General features: G+C 59.0%; 7 protein-coding genes across 7 annotated transcripts; 3 read left to right on the forward strand and 4 right to left on the reverse strand.

Annotated features, from left to right (window-relative positions):
- Positions 1-737: 737 nt before the first annotated feature.
- Positions 738-1,951, reverse strand: THITE_2114751 (uncharacterized protein). Its single transcript, XM_003652869.1, has one exon. It carries the CDS (start codon positions 1,785-1,787, stop codon positions 1,077-1,079), a length of 711 nt encoding a protein of 236 aa, XP_003652917.1. The 5' UTR covers positions 1,788-1,951; the 3' UTR covers positions 738-1,076.
- Positions 1,952-2,224: 273 nt separating this feature from the next.
- On the reverse strand, positions 2,225-3,058 carry THITE_2043296 (uncharacterized protein; the record flags this gene model as incomplete). Its single annotated transcript, XM_003652870.1, has 3 exons — positions 2,225-2,531; positions 2,668-2,780; positions 2,867-3,058. The coding sequence occupies 3 exons, from the start codon at positions 3,056-3,058 to the stop codon at positions 2,225-2,227; spliced, it is 612 nt and encodes a 203-aa protein (XP_003652918.1).
- A 1,683-nt stretch (positions 3,059-4,741) lies between these two features.
- THITE_2114756 (uncharacterized protein) lies at positions 4,742-6,584 on the forward strand. Its single transcript, XM_003652871.1, has one exon. It carries the CDS (start codon positions 5,111-5,113, stop codon positions 6,272-6,274), a length of 1,164 nt encoding a protein of 387 aa, XP_003652919.1. The 5' UTR covers positions 4,742-5,110; the 3' UTR covers positions 6,275-6,584.
- Positions 6,585-6,900: 316 nt separating this feature from the next.
- Positions 6,901-9,791, reverse strand: THITE_2114758 (glycoside hydrolase family 92 protein). The gene is made up of 5 exons (XM_003652872.1): positions 8,589-9,791; positions 8,384-8,534; positions 8,269-8,334; positions 7,734-8,206; positions 6,901-7,641 (listed from the first exon to the last, which is right to left on the reverse strand). Exons 1-5 carry the CDS (start codon positions 9,677-9,679, stop codon positions 6,948-6,950), a joined length of 2,475 nt encoding a protein of 824 aa, XP_003652920.1. The 5' UTR covers positions 9,680-9,791; the 3' UTR covers positions 6,901-6,947.
- A 1,587-nt stretch (positions 9,792-11,378) lies between these two features.
- THITE_2114762 (uncharacterized protein) lies at positions 11,379-12,913 on the forward strand. Its single transcript, XM_003652873.1, has one exon. It carries the CDS (start codon positions 11,766-11,768, stop codon positions 12,450-12,452), a length of 687 nt encoding a protein of 228 aa, XP_003652921.1. The 5' UTR covers positions 11,379-11,765; the 3' UTR covers positions 12,453-12,913.
- A 1,052-nt stretch (positions 12,914-13,965) lies between these two features.
- Positions 13,966-16,542, forward strand: THITE_2034824 (uncharacterized protein; the record flags this gene model as incomplete). Its single annotated transcript, XM_003652874.1, has 4 exons — positions 13,966-14,123; positions 14,241-14,580; positions 14,650-15,770; positions 15,891-16,542. Coding segments are annotated over 4 exons (2,271 nt in total), but the record flags the coding sequence as incomplete, so codon positions are not given.
- Positions 16,543-17,599: 1,057 nt separating this feature from the next.
- On the reverse strand, positions 17,600-19,411 carry THITE_2114763 (uncharacterized protein). The gene is made up of 2 exons (XM_003652875.1): positions 18,966-19,411; positions 17,600-18,878 (listed from the first exon to the last, which is right to left on the reverse strand). Exons 1-2 carry the CDS (start codon positions 19,295-19,297, stop codon positions 17,855-17,857), a joined length of 1,356 nt encoding a protein of 451 aa, XP_003652923.1. The 5' UTR covers positions 19,298-19,411; the 3' UTR covers positions 17,600-17,854.
- Positions 19,412-19,475: the final 64 nt, after the last annotated feature.

A 19,475-nucleotide genomic window follows, 5' to 3' on the forward strand; every position in this document is an offset into this window, starting at 1 on the left:
GTTAGCAACAGTCTACGAAGCACTAATAAAGAGAGCAACGTAACCTATAAGAGGCAACTAGCTAGTCGGAGTAGAAGGTTCGGTAGTATTCTAAGGTATATTATAGGCCAAGGAACGACGACGCTAATTTTATATAGTAGTATAAGCAATATAAGAAGTGTAAAGAGCTCCATTAGAACGTATATAAAACTGAGAAAGCGGCTTATACTGATAGCAACGACTATAGAACGTAGTCTACGAACTAGGTAAACGACGAAGAGGAGGCATTTTAGCGACGGGAAGCTCGAAAGGAACTGAGTAGAAAGGAGAAAAATAGGAGAGAGAGAAATAGTAAAAGAAGCGGAAAGGAAGAAAAGGGGAAGCAACAAAGGTGTAACAAGGGTATAAGTGAGATGCGGAAGGGTCGAAAAGGGGTAGCAATAGGGGTATTAGTACGTAAGCTAATAGGAGAGGAGTACGAAAGTCACTAACAGGTCTGTACCCTGTAAGGAGGGGGGCCCGAAAATCACTAACAGGTCTGTACCCTGCATTAGTTATTTGTTAAGCTTAAAAGGAGGAGTGCAAGGCCAAAGAGGTGGAGAGCAGTAACAATTAGTTAAAGAAGACCCCTGTTTTATAGCCAAACGGAGGATCGCACTACCTGCCTCATTGTGTAGTATATATATTAGAAGTCATTCGCAAGGCAAGGGGTCAGGCGAGCGGGTTCGGCGGGGTAACTTCACTGACGTTGCCGGCCACGGCGCCCCTGCCCGGACCGCTGTGGGGACGCTTCTTGGCAAGTCTCCTTAGTTTCGGTACTGCGTCAAGACTCAAGACTCAAGACGGAAGATTCGCGGATAGGTGGCAGCATTCGAGTATGTCCCGTTTCTACCCCGTACAGCTACCTCAAACCACTTAGGATAGGTATTCCACAAAGACCCAGGAAGCCAAAGTCCGTTCCGCTACCATGAACCGTCCAAAACCAACGCCCAACGCCAGCACTATTCCGTGCATACTTTAGGTGGGTATCCTTCCTAGTTGACCGGGCAATGATACAATCTGAAGAAAACCAAGTATCACCTGCGACGCAGACAAGGTCACTTTTTCGCCGTGCTCCCGAACCCCGTGAAGCCCAAGGCAGCCATCATGTCGTCTTCGTCGTGCTCGCCCTCGATGCGGACGTCTTCGCCGTACTCCGTCTTGATCTTGGCCGCAGCCTCCTTTTCCTGGCGCCTCCGCGCCTCCGCCTCCTTCCGTTTCCGCCTCTTCTCTTCCCGTTCTCTCTCCTCCTCTTCCTTGCGCACCTCCAGCCTCTCCTTGAGCGAGACGACCTGCTCCCGCTTGCGCTCCTGCTCCCGCTGCCACAGCGCCTCGATGCGCGCGTGCACCTCCTCCGCCGTGGCCTTGCGCACCTCGCCCGTGGCGCCAATGTTGCGCTGGTGCTGCATGCTGTTCGTGTGCTCTACCCATTGCAGGTTGTCCTTGAAGGTCAGGTCGCAGGCCTCGCAGTAGAAGCCAGCGCCGCGACCGCGTTTGCCCACCCCCGCGCCGGCCGGCACGAGTGAAGAGGTGCCGACGAGCTTGCTGAAGTCTTGGGTGGCGTTGCGCGCCGTCGTGAGCGTCTCGCTGCCGTCCATCGGCTTGTAGTACTTCTTGCCCGCCATCTTTGCCTCCCAGCGCGCCTTGCGCTCCTCCTTCTCGGCGGCCTCGCGCTCCTTGGCTTTCGCGGCATACTCGTCGAGGTCGTACTTTTTCCTAAAGTCTGTGTCGCCGGCCGGCTGGCCGTATGCGGACCCTTTGCTGGACATGGTGACGGATGTTGCTTTTCAGCGCGGAAAGTCGTCGCGTGTTCGGTTTCCTGCGGACACAGATCAGAAGACGACCGCCCAGATTGACCTTCACAGTAAGCGATAAGCGATAAGGCCGCTGAACCGCTGAAAGATCGCTAAAATACAGCTTGGCGGGGCAGCTGAGACAGTGGCGGGGCTAATAGGTTGTTTTTTTCAGTTCCGGACGGAGCACGGATTACGGAATACGGAATACATCCATTCACTGAATCTGCATCCTGCATGGCCCCACTGAGCTGCAGCTCTCAGGTCGACACAGCCATCCTCCCTACCTGAACCACCCAAATACTTTCTCTGCGGCGGTTTCTGTACATACGTGCATCTCCCAGCTCCTCCGGCAATCTTCCCTGCATCTGAGTTCCCGTTCGTCAACTATCTTACAACCACCAAGATCCCCCTTAATGAGACGACCTCCACTGCCTCACCTCCTCCTCGCTGATCTCCCGCAGCTTATTCACCACCGCCGGCTTGCCCGTCACGACGCCGTGCGCGATCTCGGCCACGTGCCCGATGATGGTCTTGTGGGAGATGGCGTAGTGCGCCGTGGCCATGCTGACGCGGATGATGGCGAGCCGGGGGTCGTTCTCGCTGCCGTCGTGGACGCCGTCGCCCAGGTCGCCCAGCCACGCCCGCAGGTGCGGGCTGTAGTACTTCTTGACCAGCGACCGGTCCGTGATGACGCTGGCCGTGCCGCTGACCGACGCCCTATACAACAACATGAATTGGTTTTTCCCTAATCTAGTCATTGGGAGCAGCTTGGGAGCAAAAAGGAACTGTCTCGGGAGCAACTACGAGCTACCCAAAACCGTAATCGGCTAAAATGAGCTTGGGTTTGACTGACCACTCGCCTGCGTGCGTCAGGAAGCTGATGTTGGTGTGCGAGTCGCCCGCCAGGTCGCCCGTCTTGCCCGACTCGGTGTTGGTGTGGAAAAGCAGGTCAACTCCGCCTGTTTCCTGTTCGTCGCGCGCGGAGTCGGCCGCCCGAGTTAGCCCGCTGGGATCGGGCTGGTGTGAGAAACGCCGGGATGGGTGACGCCTACCTGAGCTGCCAACGCCATGCATCTGGACACTAATCTTCCGGAGGCAGCATCACGCGTGGTCATCATGGCAAACTTGCAGTGTGTCATGAATGCGCTGAGATCGCGGATCTTCTGCTCCAGGGACACGTCCGTGTCGAGGTTGGCCTCCTTATACGGGTCGGCGTGCTTGGTCTCAGGGTTCTGTTGAGCCATTGTGATGTTTCTTGGTTTCGTTTGTCCAATCTTGTTGTTTTGCTACCGTTGACGCTGGAGGTGTAAGCTGTTCGAATCTCGAGTTCCTCCAGAGGAAGTGGTTTATCTTGCTTCACAGCAACACGGTCATGGAGAAAAAGGCTTGTTTCTTGCCCATGATGTAAACCTTTTCCTTCATCGCTTTATCATGCCATCATCGAACTACAGCCCCACACAAACATTTGTGGCGCTTCTCCTCTACATCGCGACGTCGGGCACTTACTGAAAGTACTGCTATAATACACCAGTACATGAGCTTCCTCAGGTGTTGAGGGTATCTTAGGTTATCCATGAGTGGGCGCATGTCCCTGTCGGTTTGTCAAAGGGTCAGTATTAATTGTTAAGGAGGCTACCTTGAGCATGTCATGGTTCGCGGCTACTGACGTCACGGTTGGTGGGCATATCGATTCTCAACTGAACAGACACCGACTCTAAATACTTGTAAGAGGGGAAGATGGACTTAGGTAGGTAGTAAGGTATCCTCACCATTCTTACATCCGGTCCCTACATCTGAGGTAAATGGGGCTTACCTTGCCCTTCCGGCTCTGACAATGAGCGACTAAGGCCGAATCGTCTACATGCGATGAAATATAACCAAGGCCTAGCAAAGAATATCTAAGTCTTTCCGCTTTGGTGGGTGTTGAACGTATACCTGGTAAACTCATCCACGATTGTTTGTCTGGTCCTGCGACCTTCTTGTCCAAGGGTAACAAACAGGGGTGATACAATTGAAGAACATGAGTGTGCCTGATGATGGAACATGACTTCGCCTGCCTCAAACACATGATGGCCGGGAAACGTCGTGCACAGCGCAAGCCGGCTCACAAACATGTATTTCTCCCGCTCTTTCTCGGTTAACGGCCCGGAAGTTGTCTCCTGTTCTTCTTTATCAAGCGGCTGCCCGTCCGTTCTTCGTTAGTTGTTCCCGACCTTTCCTGAGGCACGCGGCCGTCATTGCTTAGTCTGCAGCCTCCCAACCCCGATAGCCCCTCATTGTCGGCAGGCCCCAACGCACCCGAAGCTTCCAAATTAGGCAATTGCGCCCAGTGCATGGAGCGATTTGAGCTGCACTGGGCTGGGGGTTTTGTGAAGCCGCCGCAGCAGCTGCCGTCTTGCGCCTTCCCTTTGGGCTTGCTCAAGCCCTTCCCTTCCCATTCTGGCTCTGCTGCCTGATCAGCATCCCATCAGAGAATACCAGGTACATCTGCTTGCCTGCCTGCCAGATATCGCGTCCGACCAACTTGTCAATCTCTCTTCTGGCATCTCTCGACCTTGTGGACTGACGGGTTGCCGGCCAGTTCGGAGCGGACTCAAGGGGGCATCCGATCGACAACCTGCGGATGAGATCTCGCTCACAGCCAACCGAACACCCTAGGTGCCTTGACCTTTTTGCCTCCTAAAAAGATACCGACACTTTTATCGCCTTCTCCGAAGCCGACGTAGGTTTTTTGCCTTGCACGCGACGCAACCCGATTGCTGGACAGCCGGCCGATCGGACCGTCGCGGGCATTTGCGCGGGGTTCCCGGGCAAACGGCAAGATCAGGGCAGACCTCCAGTCTCGACCCTCTCTCGCCTTCCTCTCTCCGCAGCCTCCTCTCCGTACCCGATCAGGATGGATTGGGATTCAGATGACGACGGCGTAAGTAGGCGCCCGCAATCTGTCTCCTTCCCCGGCATGGAGCCGGTAGGGAGCGAGGCGGCCTGCTTTAAGGAGCCATACTAACCCTGCTCTGCAGACCTTCCGTCCGATTGAGCAGCGCGACCAAGAAGAGCAGGCGGAAGCATGGTACAACCATCCCGTTCGAGTTCAGAACAAGGAGCTCTTGGCAGAGAATCTGCGCCTCAAGAAGCTCCTCCGCGAGAACGGCATCTCGTGGGATCCGCGACTGACCCTAGATCCCCACGATCCCAGCAGAGGCACGTGGTCGTCGGGCGTGCCGAAGGTCCAGACTCGCTCGTCCACCGGCCCGGGACGGCTTTCTCAGAGACATGGACGGCTGCCGACCCTGCCCATGGAGATCCAGCTCTTCATCCTAGAGTACGCCCTGACCAGCAAGTACCCGATCATCGACCCCCTCTGTAAGTTGAACAAAGACTGCATGACTGCGACCGAGAAAAGCCGCGGCAACCAGATCGCCATCGGCTTCTTGGCCACCTGCAGAGCTCATCTGATCGAAGGCACGCGATTCCTCTGGCGCAACAACACGTTCATCTTTACGAGCCACCTTGCTTTGCGCAACTTTGCCAATGTCGACCTCGAGCACCGGAAGACCATCAAGTTCGTCACTTTTCGCATCGTCGCTCGCTATTACGACGATGAGAAACGGAAGCACTTTGCCCCGTTCCCTTCTCCGGGGTATGCGTACGACAAGCCGATCAACCTCAAGGTTATCCCGCGGACCAAGGAAAAGAACCTCGCCCGCAAGGGATTTCGCAGTTACACCTGGGATCAGGTCGTCGACTTTCTCGACGCAATGCGGCCGCCCTTTGACCCCAATCACCGCAGCGGACAGCCGCGCCCCCGCCTGCTGCCTAACCTGGAGTGTCTGAGGATGGATTTTGTCAACTTTCCAGATGATTTTCTCACGCCTCCGAGAGGGACGGCCCTCCACGATCTTGCCTCTCACGACCTTGGATGCACCTTGAACGAACTTCAGCTCACCGGTCTTCCAGAGTGTCTGTGGGGCCAGGAGATTGCCGCCCATCTGTCTGGAATGGTCAAGGACGATGGCCTCCGCCTTACCGCCGACTCGGTCTTCGTCTACTGTCGCAACCATCTCCGTCGATTGTCGGGCTGGAGGTGGGATCCAACTTGGTACCCGAAGGTGATTCGGGGATGGAAGCTACTGGCGGATGAGCACGCACGCACCACGGACAAGACAACCGCACCCCAACGCTCCCATGCCCACCACGATGAACATGCAGGCCCGCCCAGAATGCCACCGGCCCCCAAGGAGGAAGGCCATCCGGAGACGCAGTGGAAGAAGCGTCGCACTATCTTCAAGCGCGTACCTATTGCGATAGACGACGAAACACGCACTTGGTGCGAGTTTGACCGGCTGACCGGCCGCCCCATTCCTGATGACGCCTACGATTCTGAGGATGACGACTACGACATATCCGACCTCATCTGCCCCGGTTGCGGCATCATGCACGGTCCTCCGGAAGAACACTGATCGAGGCTCGCCTAATGTTGTCGATGCTTTGCCAGCGGGAGGCGAGCATTTGCTGCCCAAGATTGTCATACATGGTAGCACTTTTTTTTGGTGGAGATGGCAGCAGAAGCGCTCGGGGGCTGCACACCTATCGTCTACGGCAGCTTGGCCATTTTTCTTGCTATTCATGAACCATGTATTGCTTTCACAAGGGTTGTGTGTGTCAGGTTTGCCGGAGCGGATAGCATCTACATGGAACGGTGACGGCGTTGGAACTGGGCACCACAAGAACAGCGCTTAGACGGTACCAGGAGCGTTGACGACGTTAATGAGGGGAACGAGGAATGGGCTTACATGTCTCCCTGGTCGGATTCGGGACATTCAACACGATGCCAGATACCCTTAGCTTACCGTAAGCCAGCGCCGCTTGATCATTGGTTTTTATGTGCGTGTTCCGAATCACCTTGTAAATCACTCGGTTTCCAGCTCTCGCTGTGCCGCTCTTTGGTTTGCCGATTTCAGAACGTAGTCAGATCCAGCGAGCCAAGCCGGCCCGAGAAGGTTTGCGATTTGACTAGATATCAGCAAAAATGCGGTTGAGTCAAGCGTACGCACCGTTGTGCACAACGGTCACCCTTCGATGGGGGCGCATCAAAGAACCAGAAGCCCCAGTCCACCGTTCCACCCGCCCATCTCACATCCCCAGCTTATCCATCCACCCGGCAAGCCCGCCCTTATCAGCCCCCCGCTTCCAGAGCCCCGCGGGCGCCGACCGCCGCGCAACCGAGCCATTCACCGCGCCGAACCCCAGATACTTGCCCAGACTCGGCGGCAGATCCTCGACCCTGGTGCCCCAGGCGCTCTCGTTGCGGCCGAGGGTGAGGACCAGCTCCTTGCCCTCGGTGAAGAAGCTGTGGTCGAGCCAGTTGCGGGAGTAGGGGCGGCCGTCGAGCGTGGCGCTCTGGATGTACAGGTTGGCGTAGGCCGGCGGGTCGAGGCCGAGGGCGCGCACGCGGGCGGTGCGGCCGGTGAGCGGGTGCGTCACGTTGACCTCCTCGAAGAAGGGCGGCGTGATCAGGTAGACGTCCTGGCCCGGGTTCGGGAACAGGCCGATCATGGCGAAGGCCAGGAACGCGCCCATCGCGCCGCTGTCGTCGTTGCCCGGCAGGCCGTCGGGCGTCGGCCGGAAGGAGGACGGGATGTAGAAGTGCGAGCGCAGCGCCGAGAGCGCCGGGCGGCCGGCGTAGTGGTACTGGAACACGGTGAGGAAGGCCGGCTCGTTGCCGATGAACGTGATGGACCGGTCGTGCAGGTAGTTGAGCCGGGACACGAAGCTCGCCGGGCCGCCGTAGAGGGTTATGAGGGAGGCTTGGTCGTGCGGGACGAAGCTAATAGAGGAGTGGGGCGTTGGTTTGGTTAGATGTCGGGGTAGGGGAGGGGGCGGAAGGGGCGGGCATGGGATGGGATGGGAAAGACGTACAAGCCGTACTCCCAAATGCTGCTCTCAAAGGTCTCGCGGCCGGTGTTTTGCAGAGAGCAGACGCTGAACGAGTCGAGGTTGCTGCAGTTCAGGGGGTCTTGATAGCCCCACGTCTTGTTCAGGTACCGCGGCTGGAAGAAGCCTGTGAAACCTGTCTGGGTGCCGTTCCACCAAGTGGAGACTTGGTCGGCCTTGAAGAGGTTTTGCCAGTTGCCGCTCGACTCGAGGTACTTCTCCTTGTCGCTGGTCTTACCGAGGCCTTCGGCCATCTGGGAGATGCAAAAGTCGTTGTAGGCGTATTCGAGCGTGCGCGAGATGCTCCGGGTCATGGTGCCAAATCCCTTGTAGTCGAAGTCTTGGACCGGAATGTAGCCGAGGGACTTCCAGCTGTCCAGGCCTCCACGCCCCTCACAGCACCAGTCGTAGGGTTCAACTTCGGCGTCCTTCACGACGGCGGCGTACCCATCGTCCCACTTGGCAAATTTTTAGCCTCTGTTGGCGGAAATGAGATTCAGCGTAGCATATCAGATCTTACGTTGATTCCACCCTGCAACCCCTTGACGTAGGCGTCCGCAAGCACGACGTCGGCATTGGACCCACCCTAGCAAGGTCAGCAACGGCGTCCGAACAGTGTGGTAGGGCGGTATCACCTGGGTGTAGCCCTTGCTGAGACTCATCCGGCAATCCGGCAGCCATCCCAGGTGGCGGTAAGTGTCGATTAGTGAGCGGATCATTTCGGTAACCGCGGTGGGATCCGTGATGGTCAAAAGCGGGAGTTGTGATCGGAATAGGTCCCAGATGCTAACCAAGTCAGCTTGAGATGTGTACATTAACTTAGAGAACCCTTCATCCTACCAGTAGAACGAGTCAAAGTACGGCTCGTCGCTGGACCAGAGCGGATTCTCGCCCGTGTAGTTCTGTGGGTTGATCATGGTCCGGTAGATGCCGCTGTAGAAGTTTGTCAACATGGAGCCGTCCACCTTGTTTGTCGACACCCTGATCGGGCTCATCTTTTCCCTCCAGGCCGCCGTCGCAGCCTCGGAAACAGCAGTGAAGTCAAAGTCCGGGATCTCGGTCTCGGCATGCTCGCACGCCCGTTCGACGCTGATGAAGCTGGTAGCAGTCCGGACGAGGATAGGTTCGGCGGCCGAGTTGAACCTGACAAAAGCGCCGCCGGGAAGCGGATAGCCGTTGATGGACCTCGAGATTGTCAAGTTCTGGACGGCGGTGCTGGCCCTGCTATCAACAAAGATGCCACTGTCGAGTACACCGGCACCATGGAAGTCGGTGCAGAAGTGCAAGACGAAATTCCCGGTACCGAAGCTCGGCAAGAAGCGGGCGCTCCCCGTGATGCGTCCTGTCGTTGGGTCCACGGCCACGGAGGCATTGTCCTGCCTCGAGTCGGCCAGATCCGTGAGATCCTGCAGAATCAGTGGCTTGGCCGGCTCGTCGTCGGCTCCGACAGAAGGAAAGGTGAAGCTAAAGAGCGCAGCGTGCTGGGTCGTGGTCATCTCGGCCCGGATGCCGGTGTCCAGCGTGATGCCGAAGGTGCCGGGCTTCGCAGACACGCTGGTGTTGCGAAAGCTGCCAAAGGCGGCGCGGGCCTTCTTGGGGAAGACGCAGCGGTCGATGTCCCCGCCCGGGCAGTTCGTGTAGGCGAACAGGGCGAAGTTGCCCAGGCTCGGACTGCCGCCGGTGCCGCTGTCGTGCATCATGCTGAAGCCGGTCACGGGGGAGCCGTCCAGAGTGAAGCCGCCCTGCCGGCTGGGGCTATTGGTGTCGGCGACGGCCTTGGCCATGCCGTACGGCAGAGAAGCACCGGGGAAGACGTTGCCGCCATTGCTGGCCCCGATCAGGGGGTCGACGTATGCGAGGGGGTCGAAGGCGTCCTGGGCCAGCACGGTGCCTGCCAGGACCAACCAGCCGGACGCGAGGAGGAGGGCCATGATGGTGCAAGCGGCGACATGGCAGACGCTCAGCTGCTGTTTGACGAGACTGAAGGGATCCTCCAGGCCGCGGCGGCGGCGATCGGCCAGCGGATATAACCGCCGTATTTAGGGCCGGCCACAGGCGGCAATGATAAACACGGCACGGCGCCATGTCGAACGGCACGCACGCGTCCATGGTTGATAGCTTGCCTGCCCGTCTACCCGGGGGGGTGCAGCACGCTTGGGGCAGGTGCGGAATGGGAGCAGGGTTCCTCGTCAGGGCCTGCCGTCCACGGCGTTGCAAGCAGGTCTGTTGCGTTGTAGTTCAGGGACAGCCGCTGCTGGCCGAGATTACCTGGTAATTTGTTTCTCGCATGCGCGTCTCGCGTGTCCTGCGGAACATCCACGAGGCAGGCCAACATCCATGGATGAGCTGCTTTCCCAAACCCCCTGCCAATAGTGTAACGTTAACATGGCGGGCAAACCTGGAAGTGCTGCGCGTGCCCACGGCTTCCAGACATTTGGCACTGTGGGGGGGGAGCACCAAAGCCAAGACACGGCACGCAGCGAGGGGATGCCCGTAACGCTCACTAACCAAAGCTGGAAGCCAGCGAGCATCCCCATCTCCCTCCCCTGCATGCCCACATGCCGTGCCTTTCACCTGCCATCTTCAACGGTTGCGCGGCGGGCACCCCTGGGGCAACCCGCTCGGCAGGTCTCGCTGATAACCAGCATCAACGAAAAGAATGGTCACTTGGAACCTCTGCCCTAGGAGATCGCGGTGACCCCCCCCCCCCCCCTGCTTGCAAATAACTCGTTAACGTTTCTGTGTAACCATTGTGCAGCTCAGATCTGTTCGCCGATCTGGTGCCGGGGTCATCCGGACCCCTGCATACCTACCTGGACATTGCGACTCCATTCTTCCTCTGATCTACGGAGTACTGTTCCCTCCAACAGGCCCGAAGGGAAGAAGATGAGCCACCACAGAAAAAGTGGATATGCAGTCATCCGAAGATTACGTTACACAGTGAAAAATACCCGTGTGCACTCCACCGGTTTATCTGTCCCCGTACATCTGCAGCGAAGCTACTGTATGTCCTGGTAATCTATTGAGAACTGGATAACTAAGGTACTGTGCAAGTTGCGCTAAGTCACACAATTTGGGCCTCTCAACCGATCTCACCTCCTTACCTAGGTAGGTAAGTTAACTCTGTCAGGAAAGCCCAGTAGTTACCTTAGTGTACAGGAACTGAAGCGGAGCTTAGCCTCGCTCCGCTGCTGCATAAACTGCGCGTAAGTAACACTGTTACAGAACTTCGTCTTTCAGCTTCGCTTCACGCGGTGGGGCGGAGGACCGAGTTTAGCATTCTTGGAACAATCAACTCACTCCTCACCACCGTTTTCAGGCCTTCATATGCTCGGCCGTTATCCGACTTCCACCTTCCCGACGACGCCCATACTTTCCTCGGAGGCCGGGCCCGGATTCCCTTGACTTCACAAACGCGGCTTTGTGCCATATCATTCGCAGTTACAAGCCTCGGGAGATTTCCGACGCAGTGGAAGAGACGCTTGAGAGAGGGTAGAAAGGCCTCAAAATTCGGGGGCTTCTTCTCACATTCCCTTCTTCAACCTTTCCATCCCTCATCATCTTTGACTATTTTTTGAGTGCCATACTTCACCGGCATCTCCCCTCTCTTTCAGAGGTCGGAAAGCATCGTCAACCGTTCCGGTCATTACATCTGGATCGTCTGGTCGTTCACAGTATCGCCACTCCAGCTTCGAGAAATCAGCCTGTTCACTGTTCTCGAGCCGTCTTGGGCCTTACGAAGGAGAGAAAACAATCCTCACTGCCCGCCCAACTGTCGCAAGATGCTCTATCTTGTGGGCCTTGGTCTCTCCGATGAGACAGATATTACAGTCAAGGGTCTGGAGGTCGTGAAGAGAGCCTCCCGAGTTTACCTCGAGGCTTACACGAGCATCCTGCTTGTGGATCACTCCGTTCTTGTGCGCCGCTATCACCGCCCTGCGCCCCAGACCTCGACTCAGGCTGATGCAACAGTAGGAATCTTACTATGGCCGCTCCATCGTAGTTGCCGACCGCGAGATGGTCGAGTCTAACAGCGACGAGATCCTGCGTGACGCCGCGAACGTCGACGTGGCTTTCCTCGTCGTCGGCGACCCCTTCGGCGCTACCACGCACACAGATCTGGTCCTCCGCGCTCGCGAGCTGGGAATTCCCGTGAGGACAGTTCCCAATGCGTCCATCATGTCGGCTATCGGGGCCACGGGTCTGCAGCTGTACAACTTCGGCCAGACCGTCAGCATGGTCTTCTTCACCGACACCTGGCGCCCCGCCAGCTTCTACGACCGGATCAAGGAGAACAGGGACGCGGGCCTCCACACGCTCGTGCTCCTGGACATCAAGGTCAAGGAGCAGAGTCTGGAGAACTTGGCCCGGGGCAGGAAGATCTTCGAGCCGCCCCGCTACATGTCGGCGGGCACATGCGCGAGGCAGATGCTCGAGATCGAGGAGGAAAAGGGACAGGGCGCCTACGGCCCCGACAGCCTTGCCATCGGCGCCGCTCGCGTGGGCGGCAAGACGGAAAAGTTTGTCGCTGGCACATTGCGGGAGCTCTGCGACGCCGATGACGCCCTCGGGCCCCCGCTGCATAGCCTCGTCCTGCTAGGGAGGAGGACGCATGAGCTCGAGCTCGAGTTCACTCGCGAGTTCGCCATCAACAAAGAGAACTGGGACAGGGTATGGAAGGCAGACTACGGTCGCCAGCAATGATTCAAGTCCGGTAGTGTCGCGCACTGGCTAGGCGTGATTCCTTGCCAAGCACGCTACGCTCATGGACCTCTGTCAGGCCTGTTCCTGCATAGGTACCTATAGAATATAGACCTCGGCAACGCTCTAACTCTGTAGCAGAGGATCATCTTGATCTATGTCCATTTCTCTGTATTCTGTACAGCTTCAGTGAGTTGTCGCTGTCAGTTATAAGCCAGATTTGCGCTCTAAGATCCCTTGAGCAATATGTGGCAGAGCCAAGTTAAAGTTAATCCTCTCTTACCTGATCTTCTAGCACCTCTTTCAATCATTTCTATCTTCTTTAACTTCTTTGAGCACTCGCAATATGTTAACTAGGTAATTATCTAAATTGTACCTAGCTCCTTGTTAGAAAGTTATCATTGTTCATAATTGCAATCAGTTATTAACTTGGATTTAATTTCAATGTAAAAGCTAGATTCTTCGTCCTTGGCCTCCTCGCGAAATATCTACGGAATCGATGCTTGAAAATAGTCGCCACGATTATTTCACTGCCCACTTGCACCAGCAAGAGCCAGCGGGACCTGCCGAAAGTGAACGTTACTGTGTAGGATCCCGCCGCAGTCATACGAGATGCACCTTTCGTGGCCTTTCCGAGACACGGAAGCCTGTTTGGCTTCGAAACACCGAGATCCTCCATGCAGGCACCCGCCGGCCACATCAGGCGGCCACTGGTCGGACGACGGATGTGAACAAGGTCCAGACGGCTCGGTTTTGGCCTCACCACCACCGACTCTTGGTGTTCGGTCGCATCTCCCCGTGGCTCAGGGCCCGTTCATGATCTACAATGTGACCAAGCCATCGCCGTCCGAATAGATATTCTCTCAGTTCTGGTTGGTCCCAGAAAGTCGGAACCATCTCCGACACCGACATGACGCTGGAAGCCGCCATTTCGAAGCCTTCGAATACCGCTTTCCCCGTTTGCCGTCTGGTGCCGTGAGCCAAAAGAATAAGTTGCCGTCCCATCTCGCCAAACCGTCGCGGCTCCATACATAAGATGGTCGCGAACGGTGAAGCCAGTGTGCTGGTCCGGAACAGACGGTCCGGACCTGGGCCTCGGCCCTCTGCTCCACCGGTTCTTCGGATGACGCCACTGTCTAACGACTCCGCTACCGCTCGGTCCCCTGAGCTTGAAATTGGACCGTTTGGGAAGCCAAATTTCCGAGTCATTTGAACGACGGAGATGCCCAGACGGCGATTTGAACGACGGAGATGCCCAGACGGCGATTTGAACGACGGAGATGCCCAGACGGCGTCTGCCTTCGGGCTTCTCTCGGGGATGATATTGGCCACGATCTTTCTTTAAAAGCAGCTGAGCCCCAAGTCGTCGAGCTGGACAGTCCCGTTAGCAAGCCGCCGAATGGCCTTCGTGTTTACATTCTGCTTCTCCGTGCTATTTGGGTGCGGTTTCGCGGCTGTCTTTGAGTCTCTTGTCACCCCTGCGCAGCCACTCCACCGTGACATCATGACCCCGACACCGATGCGGTCAGACACGGCCGACTCTCTGCCCACGCTGCGAGACGACCTTAGCGAGTTCGACAGCAACAGTTCGAATGCTGTCCAGGAATCCCCGCATCGGGTCGAGCGGCAATGGAGCAATCCATTCGTGACGGCACTATCGCCGCCACCGCCGGGGTGCAAAGCCAACCAGCAGCACCAGCAGCAGCAGCACCAGCAGCAGCAGCACCAGCAGCAGCAGCAGCAGCAGCAGCAGCAGCAGCAGCAGCAGCAGCAGCAGCTTCAGCACAAGAGGTCCCACTTTCGGCTGAGGAGCCACTCAGGCCTGGCATTGCACACCAACCAGTCTGCCTTCCGCCGCTACACCAGTTACAATGCGGACGGGTCGATTCCCACCAGACCGGGCCCGGCGATAGCCGTGAGCTGTGATGACTGCAGCAGCGAGGAGGACTTCCCGCTGGCGCCCAAACCCAGTACGAAGCTCAAGGGGTTCGAGTCCCACGGCACCGTGCTTCCCGACTTCTTTGAGCGGCCGTTGATCAAGCTGGCCTTCTCGAGCCGGGAGACGGTGCCGAGGCTTCGCAAGTTTGCCGAGACTAGACACGGCGGGACCGACATTGACTTCTTGTTGAAGGTTAGCTCTCCTGCATTTCTGGGCCGCTTGCACCGCTCGGGAACTCAACGCTGATACGTCCGTCCGCAGGTCGAGGAGTATTACCGCAACCTTGAGCACACCATCTCTACAATGTGCTGCATCTCGAGAAACTTCACGGGCACGACAGCGACCTCGCCGCTCGGACTTCCGCCGAACGTGGCGAGTGCGCTCAGGGCCGGCACCAAGTACTGCGCGAGAACGGCGCTACCGGCTCTTGACAAGGTGTATCAGGAAGCCAAATCCGCCGTCGAAGAGCGGCTGTCTGAAAGCCTCTACCCCGAGTTCGTCAAGTACCAGCTCTCGCAGTGCCTCAAGGCCTCGCTGTCGAGCACCCGCCGGGCGGGCGGGGAGTTCAAGTCCCCCTATCATGGGCTTGGCGATGCCTTCTGTCTCTCCGACCCGCTTCTGCCCGACAATCCCATCATCCATGCCTCCGACGGGCTTCTGGCCATGTCGGGGTTCCGACGGAAAGAACTCGTCGGGAAGAACGGCCGAGTCTTGCAGGGCGTTGCGACGGACCCAGACGCAGCACGCCGGCTCAGCCAAGCGATCGCCTCGGGAGCGGAGGTCACCGAGCTGATCCTAAACTACCGGCCGGACGGCACTCCGTTCTGGAATCTCTTATTCGTCTGCCCGCTAATGGAGCGAGGCAGCGTCCGATACTTCCTCGGCGCACAGGTGAACGTCTCGGACAACATGGGCCCCGAGTACGAGGACATCTTACGCGTCTTGAACTTCGGTCCGCCGGTAGAAGAGCTCCGCCCCGTCCGGTCGCCTGCATCCCCAGCGTCCCCCAACTGGCCGCTACGCCGGAGCTCCGACAACGCCGAGCTCGAGCGTCCCCACGACGATCATCACCACTCCAGTCCACCACCACCCGTCGGGAAGGGCGCCTCGCGCCGCCAGCGCTTCATCAACCGCTTCCGGCGCAAGTCGGGCTCCTCGCCCCGCGCCTCCTCCCGCTCCCGACCGAGCACCTCCTCGGAACCGCTGACCGAGCCCGACCCACCCTCTTCGCCTCCGCCGCCGGGGCGCCCTGGCCCCTTTCCTCTGACTCCTCGCCACGACCAGCCGGGCCGCCAGCAACTGCTGGACGAGCACAGCACGCCGTACGCGCACTTCCTCGTCATGCGCTTCCACCCCGCCCCCTCTCCCTCCCCCTCCTCTTCGTCCTCCTCCCCGCTGTCTCACCCTCATCAACCCACCCCCCATCCGCCACGACTCCCGGTGCGCCGCAAAAAGCTGCAACCCCCCGCCGACAAGCGGCCCCTAATCAACATCACCACCAGCACCACCACCCGCAGCCCCGCCGCGGGCCCAGCACCACCACCACCGCCGCCGTCCTCGTGGCCATCATCATCACCCTCATCATCACCCACCGACGCCCCCGCGCTCCGCGTAGCCTTCTGCTCGCGCTTCGCGCTGTCCCTGCTCGGCCTGCGCCAGCCGCCGCCACACGAGGCGGCCGCCGCCGCGCCCGCCGCCGCGCACGCAGCCGCCCTGCTGGGCCGCGACGTGTTTGCCGTGCTGACCGGCCCGCTGCTGGGCTGTCCGGCGGGCGTGCTGGGCCGCGCGGTCCGCCGCGAGGTGCTGGGCAAGGTCGCGCGGGGGGAGAGCGTGATGGTTGATTTGTTGGGGCCCTGCTCCGGCGAGGGGCAGGACAAGGCTGGTGGTGGTGGTGTTGGTGGTGGAGCGGGGGGGGATGGGAATGGGCGTGGGAATGGGAATGGGAATGGGGAGAAGGAAGGGGAGGGGAGGCCGAGGCGGAGCGAGACGCTGGATCGCGGGGCCGAGTTCTTCAGTCATGTGTTTGGTGGTCATGGCGGTGGTGCTGGAGTGCACGGGAAGATGAGGCGGTGGGTGAGCAGCTGGGTGCCGCTGAAGGACGGCGATGGGAAGGTCGGGTGGGTGGTACTGGTGCTCACGCCCGCTGCGGAGGGCGCGGCTGCTTCGGGTTCTTCATGAAAGGTCACATTGGACACTACTTTTGGGAGCATGGCGGGCTGATGGAAAAGTTACTTTTGGTTCTCCTATCTATGTTGGCTGGAGGCAGGGCCACCGGTTTGTGTTATCCAGAGAGGGGAAAAGAAAAAGGCCTTGAATCTTGCTATTTGTTATTCGCTACCTAGAACCGCGCAGGACGAGCTACCACGGCATGCTCTGACGACGACAAGACCGTAGACACATACTTAAGAGGCCACACGAAAAAAAAAAAAAAAAAAAAAAAAAAAAAAAAAAAAAAAAAAAAAAAAATCACTCGCTTCTGACTAGGCAGTACTCAATGCTCTGTCATCTATCCGTACGGTTTCTCGTCATGGAGCCCCTTGCCGCCAGTTGTTGCGATCCCCGAAACGGAAACCGACCTCCCGTTGAGGACACATGCAGCACAGGTGGGATAACTACCGCCGCCCGCAACATCAGCCTTGAATACACTCGTACGAGTAAACATGTAAGAACGAAAACCGGTTTGTGCTCTCACGCACATAACAAACCGGCGAACTCGAGAGCTAAGCTCGGAGCTTTCTCCGGCGCCGGCCCGGGGGGGGGGGGGGGCGGGGTTGGGGGGTTGGGGGTGGAACCTTCGGGGTGCATCGGGGTCCTCCGGGGTCCACCGGGCTGGTGGTGGCGCCGACGGGAACTGCCGGCGGAGCAGTGGAGCCCGCTCCCCCAACCTCTGAAGATTTCAAGACCCTTGTGGGGGAGCTGACCGCGGAGATTCATGGGTCGCGACAGGGATGGCTTCGCCCGCCGTGGCGGGCAGACTGGGGGAGGCGCTATGTACTGTGGTAAGGGGTTCTACACTAGACCATCTGTGCCTCGCGGTCTTGGTGTGTGAGCCTCCGGCTGTGGACCACCGATTCAAGGCTGGAAGATTTCCTGGGAAACCAAGATTCAGTCCAAACCCTTTGTTCGTTTGGAACGTAAACTCTGGGGATGCCGCTGGTGGCTGAAATCGCCACCCGCGCGGACGGTCGGGTGGCGGCCCGGTGGCATTCACACGGCGAGGGAGTGGCGGGTCGGGTTTGAGATTCGGTACACATTAGAGATGCATGGGTAAGGTAGGGGAGAAATTGTAGTGTAGATATATGTGACGGTGTGTCGCAAAGAAAGCAACTCCGCGGCCAACACCCAACACGCGCAGGGAAGCTCCCGCCCCCACCAAGTCGTGGTGGAGTAACTAGTCCATCTTACACCAACCTAACCATTATCGCCGTCTCCGGTTAGTCAAGCCCGCCAGACATCCAATGCCAGTTCAAAACTCGCGCGACTCCCCCGCGGCGCAGACATCGAACACGCCGGTCTCGGGCAGCCCGCTCCGGCGCAGGGCCTCGCGCAGCATCTTGGGCGGCTCGTCGATGTCCTCGACGGTCAAGGCCCAGGTGCCCCAGTGGATGCCCATGGCGCGGCGGCAGCGGGTGTCCTTGAAGATCTCGACGGCGTCGTAGGGGTTCGCGTGCATCCAGCTGAACAGCTCGCGCGGCTTGTAGGCGCCGATGGGGATCAGGCCGAGGTCGAAGGGCCCGCGGCGCTCGCCGATCTCGCGGAACTGCGGGCAGCGCGGCAGCGAGTCGTACGCGGGGCCGTAGTCGTCCACGTCCGCCGGCAGCCGCGGCACGTTGCGGTAGCCCGTGTCGCCGCCGAACCACACTGACTTGCCGCCCGACCGCACCGCCCACGACGCCCACAGCGTCGTGTCCTTGTCGCGCGCCGTCCGGGCGGACGTGTGCTGCGACGGCAGGCAGCTGATGCGCGCCGTGATGGTGTCGGGGTCCGCCGCCGCCGACGACGACTTGGCGTTTCCGCCCTCGCCCTGGTCCTTCCTCGTCAGGACCAGGTCCGCGTCCTGCCACCAGTCCAGCTCGGTCACGTTGGTGATGCCGGATGAGCGGAACCACTTCTCGAGGCCGAGGCCGACGAAGAAGTGCGCGTCCGGGTTCCGCCTCGCCAGCTCGCACACGCTCATGTGCGAGAGGTGGTCGTAGTGGGAATGCGAAATGACGACGGCGTCGACGGGCGGCAGCTCGGCGAGCGAGCACGGGGGCGGCGTGTACCGCTTGGGGCCGAGCCACCCCTTGGGGCCGCAGCGGTCCTCGAACACCGGGTCGAACAGCACGCGCAGGCCGCCGGGGAACTCAACGAGATAGCAGGCGTGCCCGAGCCAGGTGGCCCGCAGGGCTGCTGACGACCCAGCCCGCGACGTCGGGAAAACCGGCTTGACGGTCGGGATCTTGACGCGAGAGACGTCGGGTGAGCTCATCTCGCCGTTGATTCGCATCCTACGTATGCGGGTCAGCGGCGCCCCTGTGGGGGCTGATTCACACACACACGCCAAGCTGGTGGGCAGTCCCGGGGCGTCTTCCTACCACAGAAATTTGCCAGCAACCTGAAACGGGGAGTCAAATCCCACGCCGGCGGACGGGTAGGGATTCCGGAACATGACCGTTTTCCCATTGCTCCCTTTGATGTGGTGGGTGCCTTGCCGGGCATCCTCCGGGATGTCTGCGGCAGTCTCCGCTTTGGAGACGGCGCTCGAGTATGCGACCATGGCTGCGGCGCCGGCGGCAGTAGCAGCAGCAGTAGCAGCACCGCTTGAGAAAGTGACGGATGCGCGCAAAACAGTGGCTGTGGACGGCTTCCTGGAGCTGGACGCAAAGCACCGGCCGAGTCTCGCGGCTTTCGTCGCAAGCCGTTCCATGGGTTTATACCTACCGTCCCTGGAGTTATCCTCCAAGCAACAGGACGCGAGGCCTGGAAGCGGCTTGCCGCTGCTTCCTCACTCCTGTGTCGTTAGCTATTAATAAACGTGAAAGCGTTGGCTGGATAGTGTCCGAAGGCTCCAGGCCCGAGACCTCAGGCTCGGGTCCGACAGCCCG

This window comes from Thermothielavioides terrestris, chromosome 2, assembly GCF_000226115.1.
Source record: "Thermothielavioides terrestris NRRL 8126 chromosome 2, complete sequence".
NCBI classification, from domain to species: domain Eukaryota; kingdom Fungi; phylum Ascomycota; class Sordariomycetes; order Sordariales; family Chaetomiaceae; genus Thermothielavioides; species Thermothielavioides terrestris.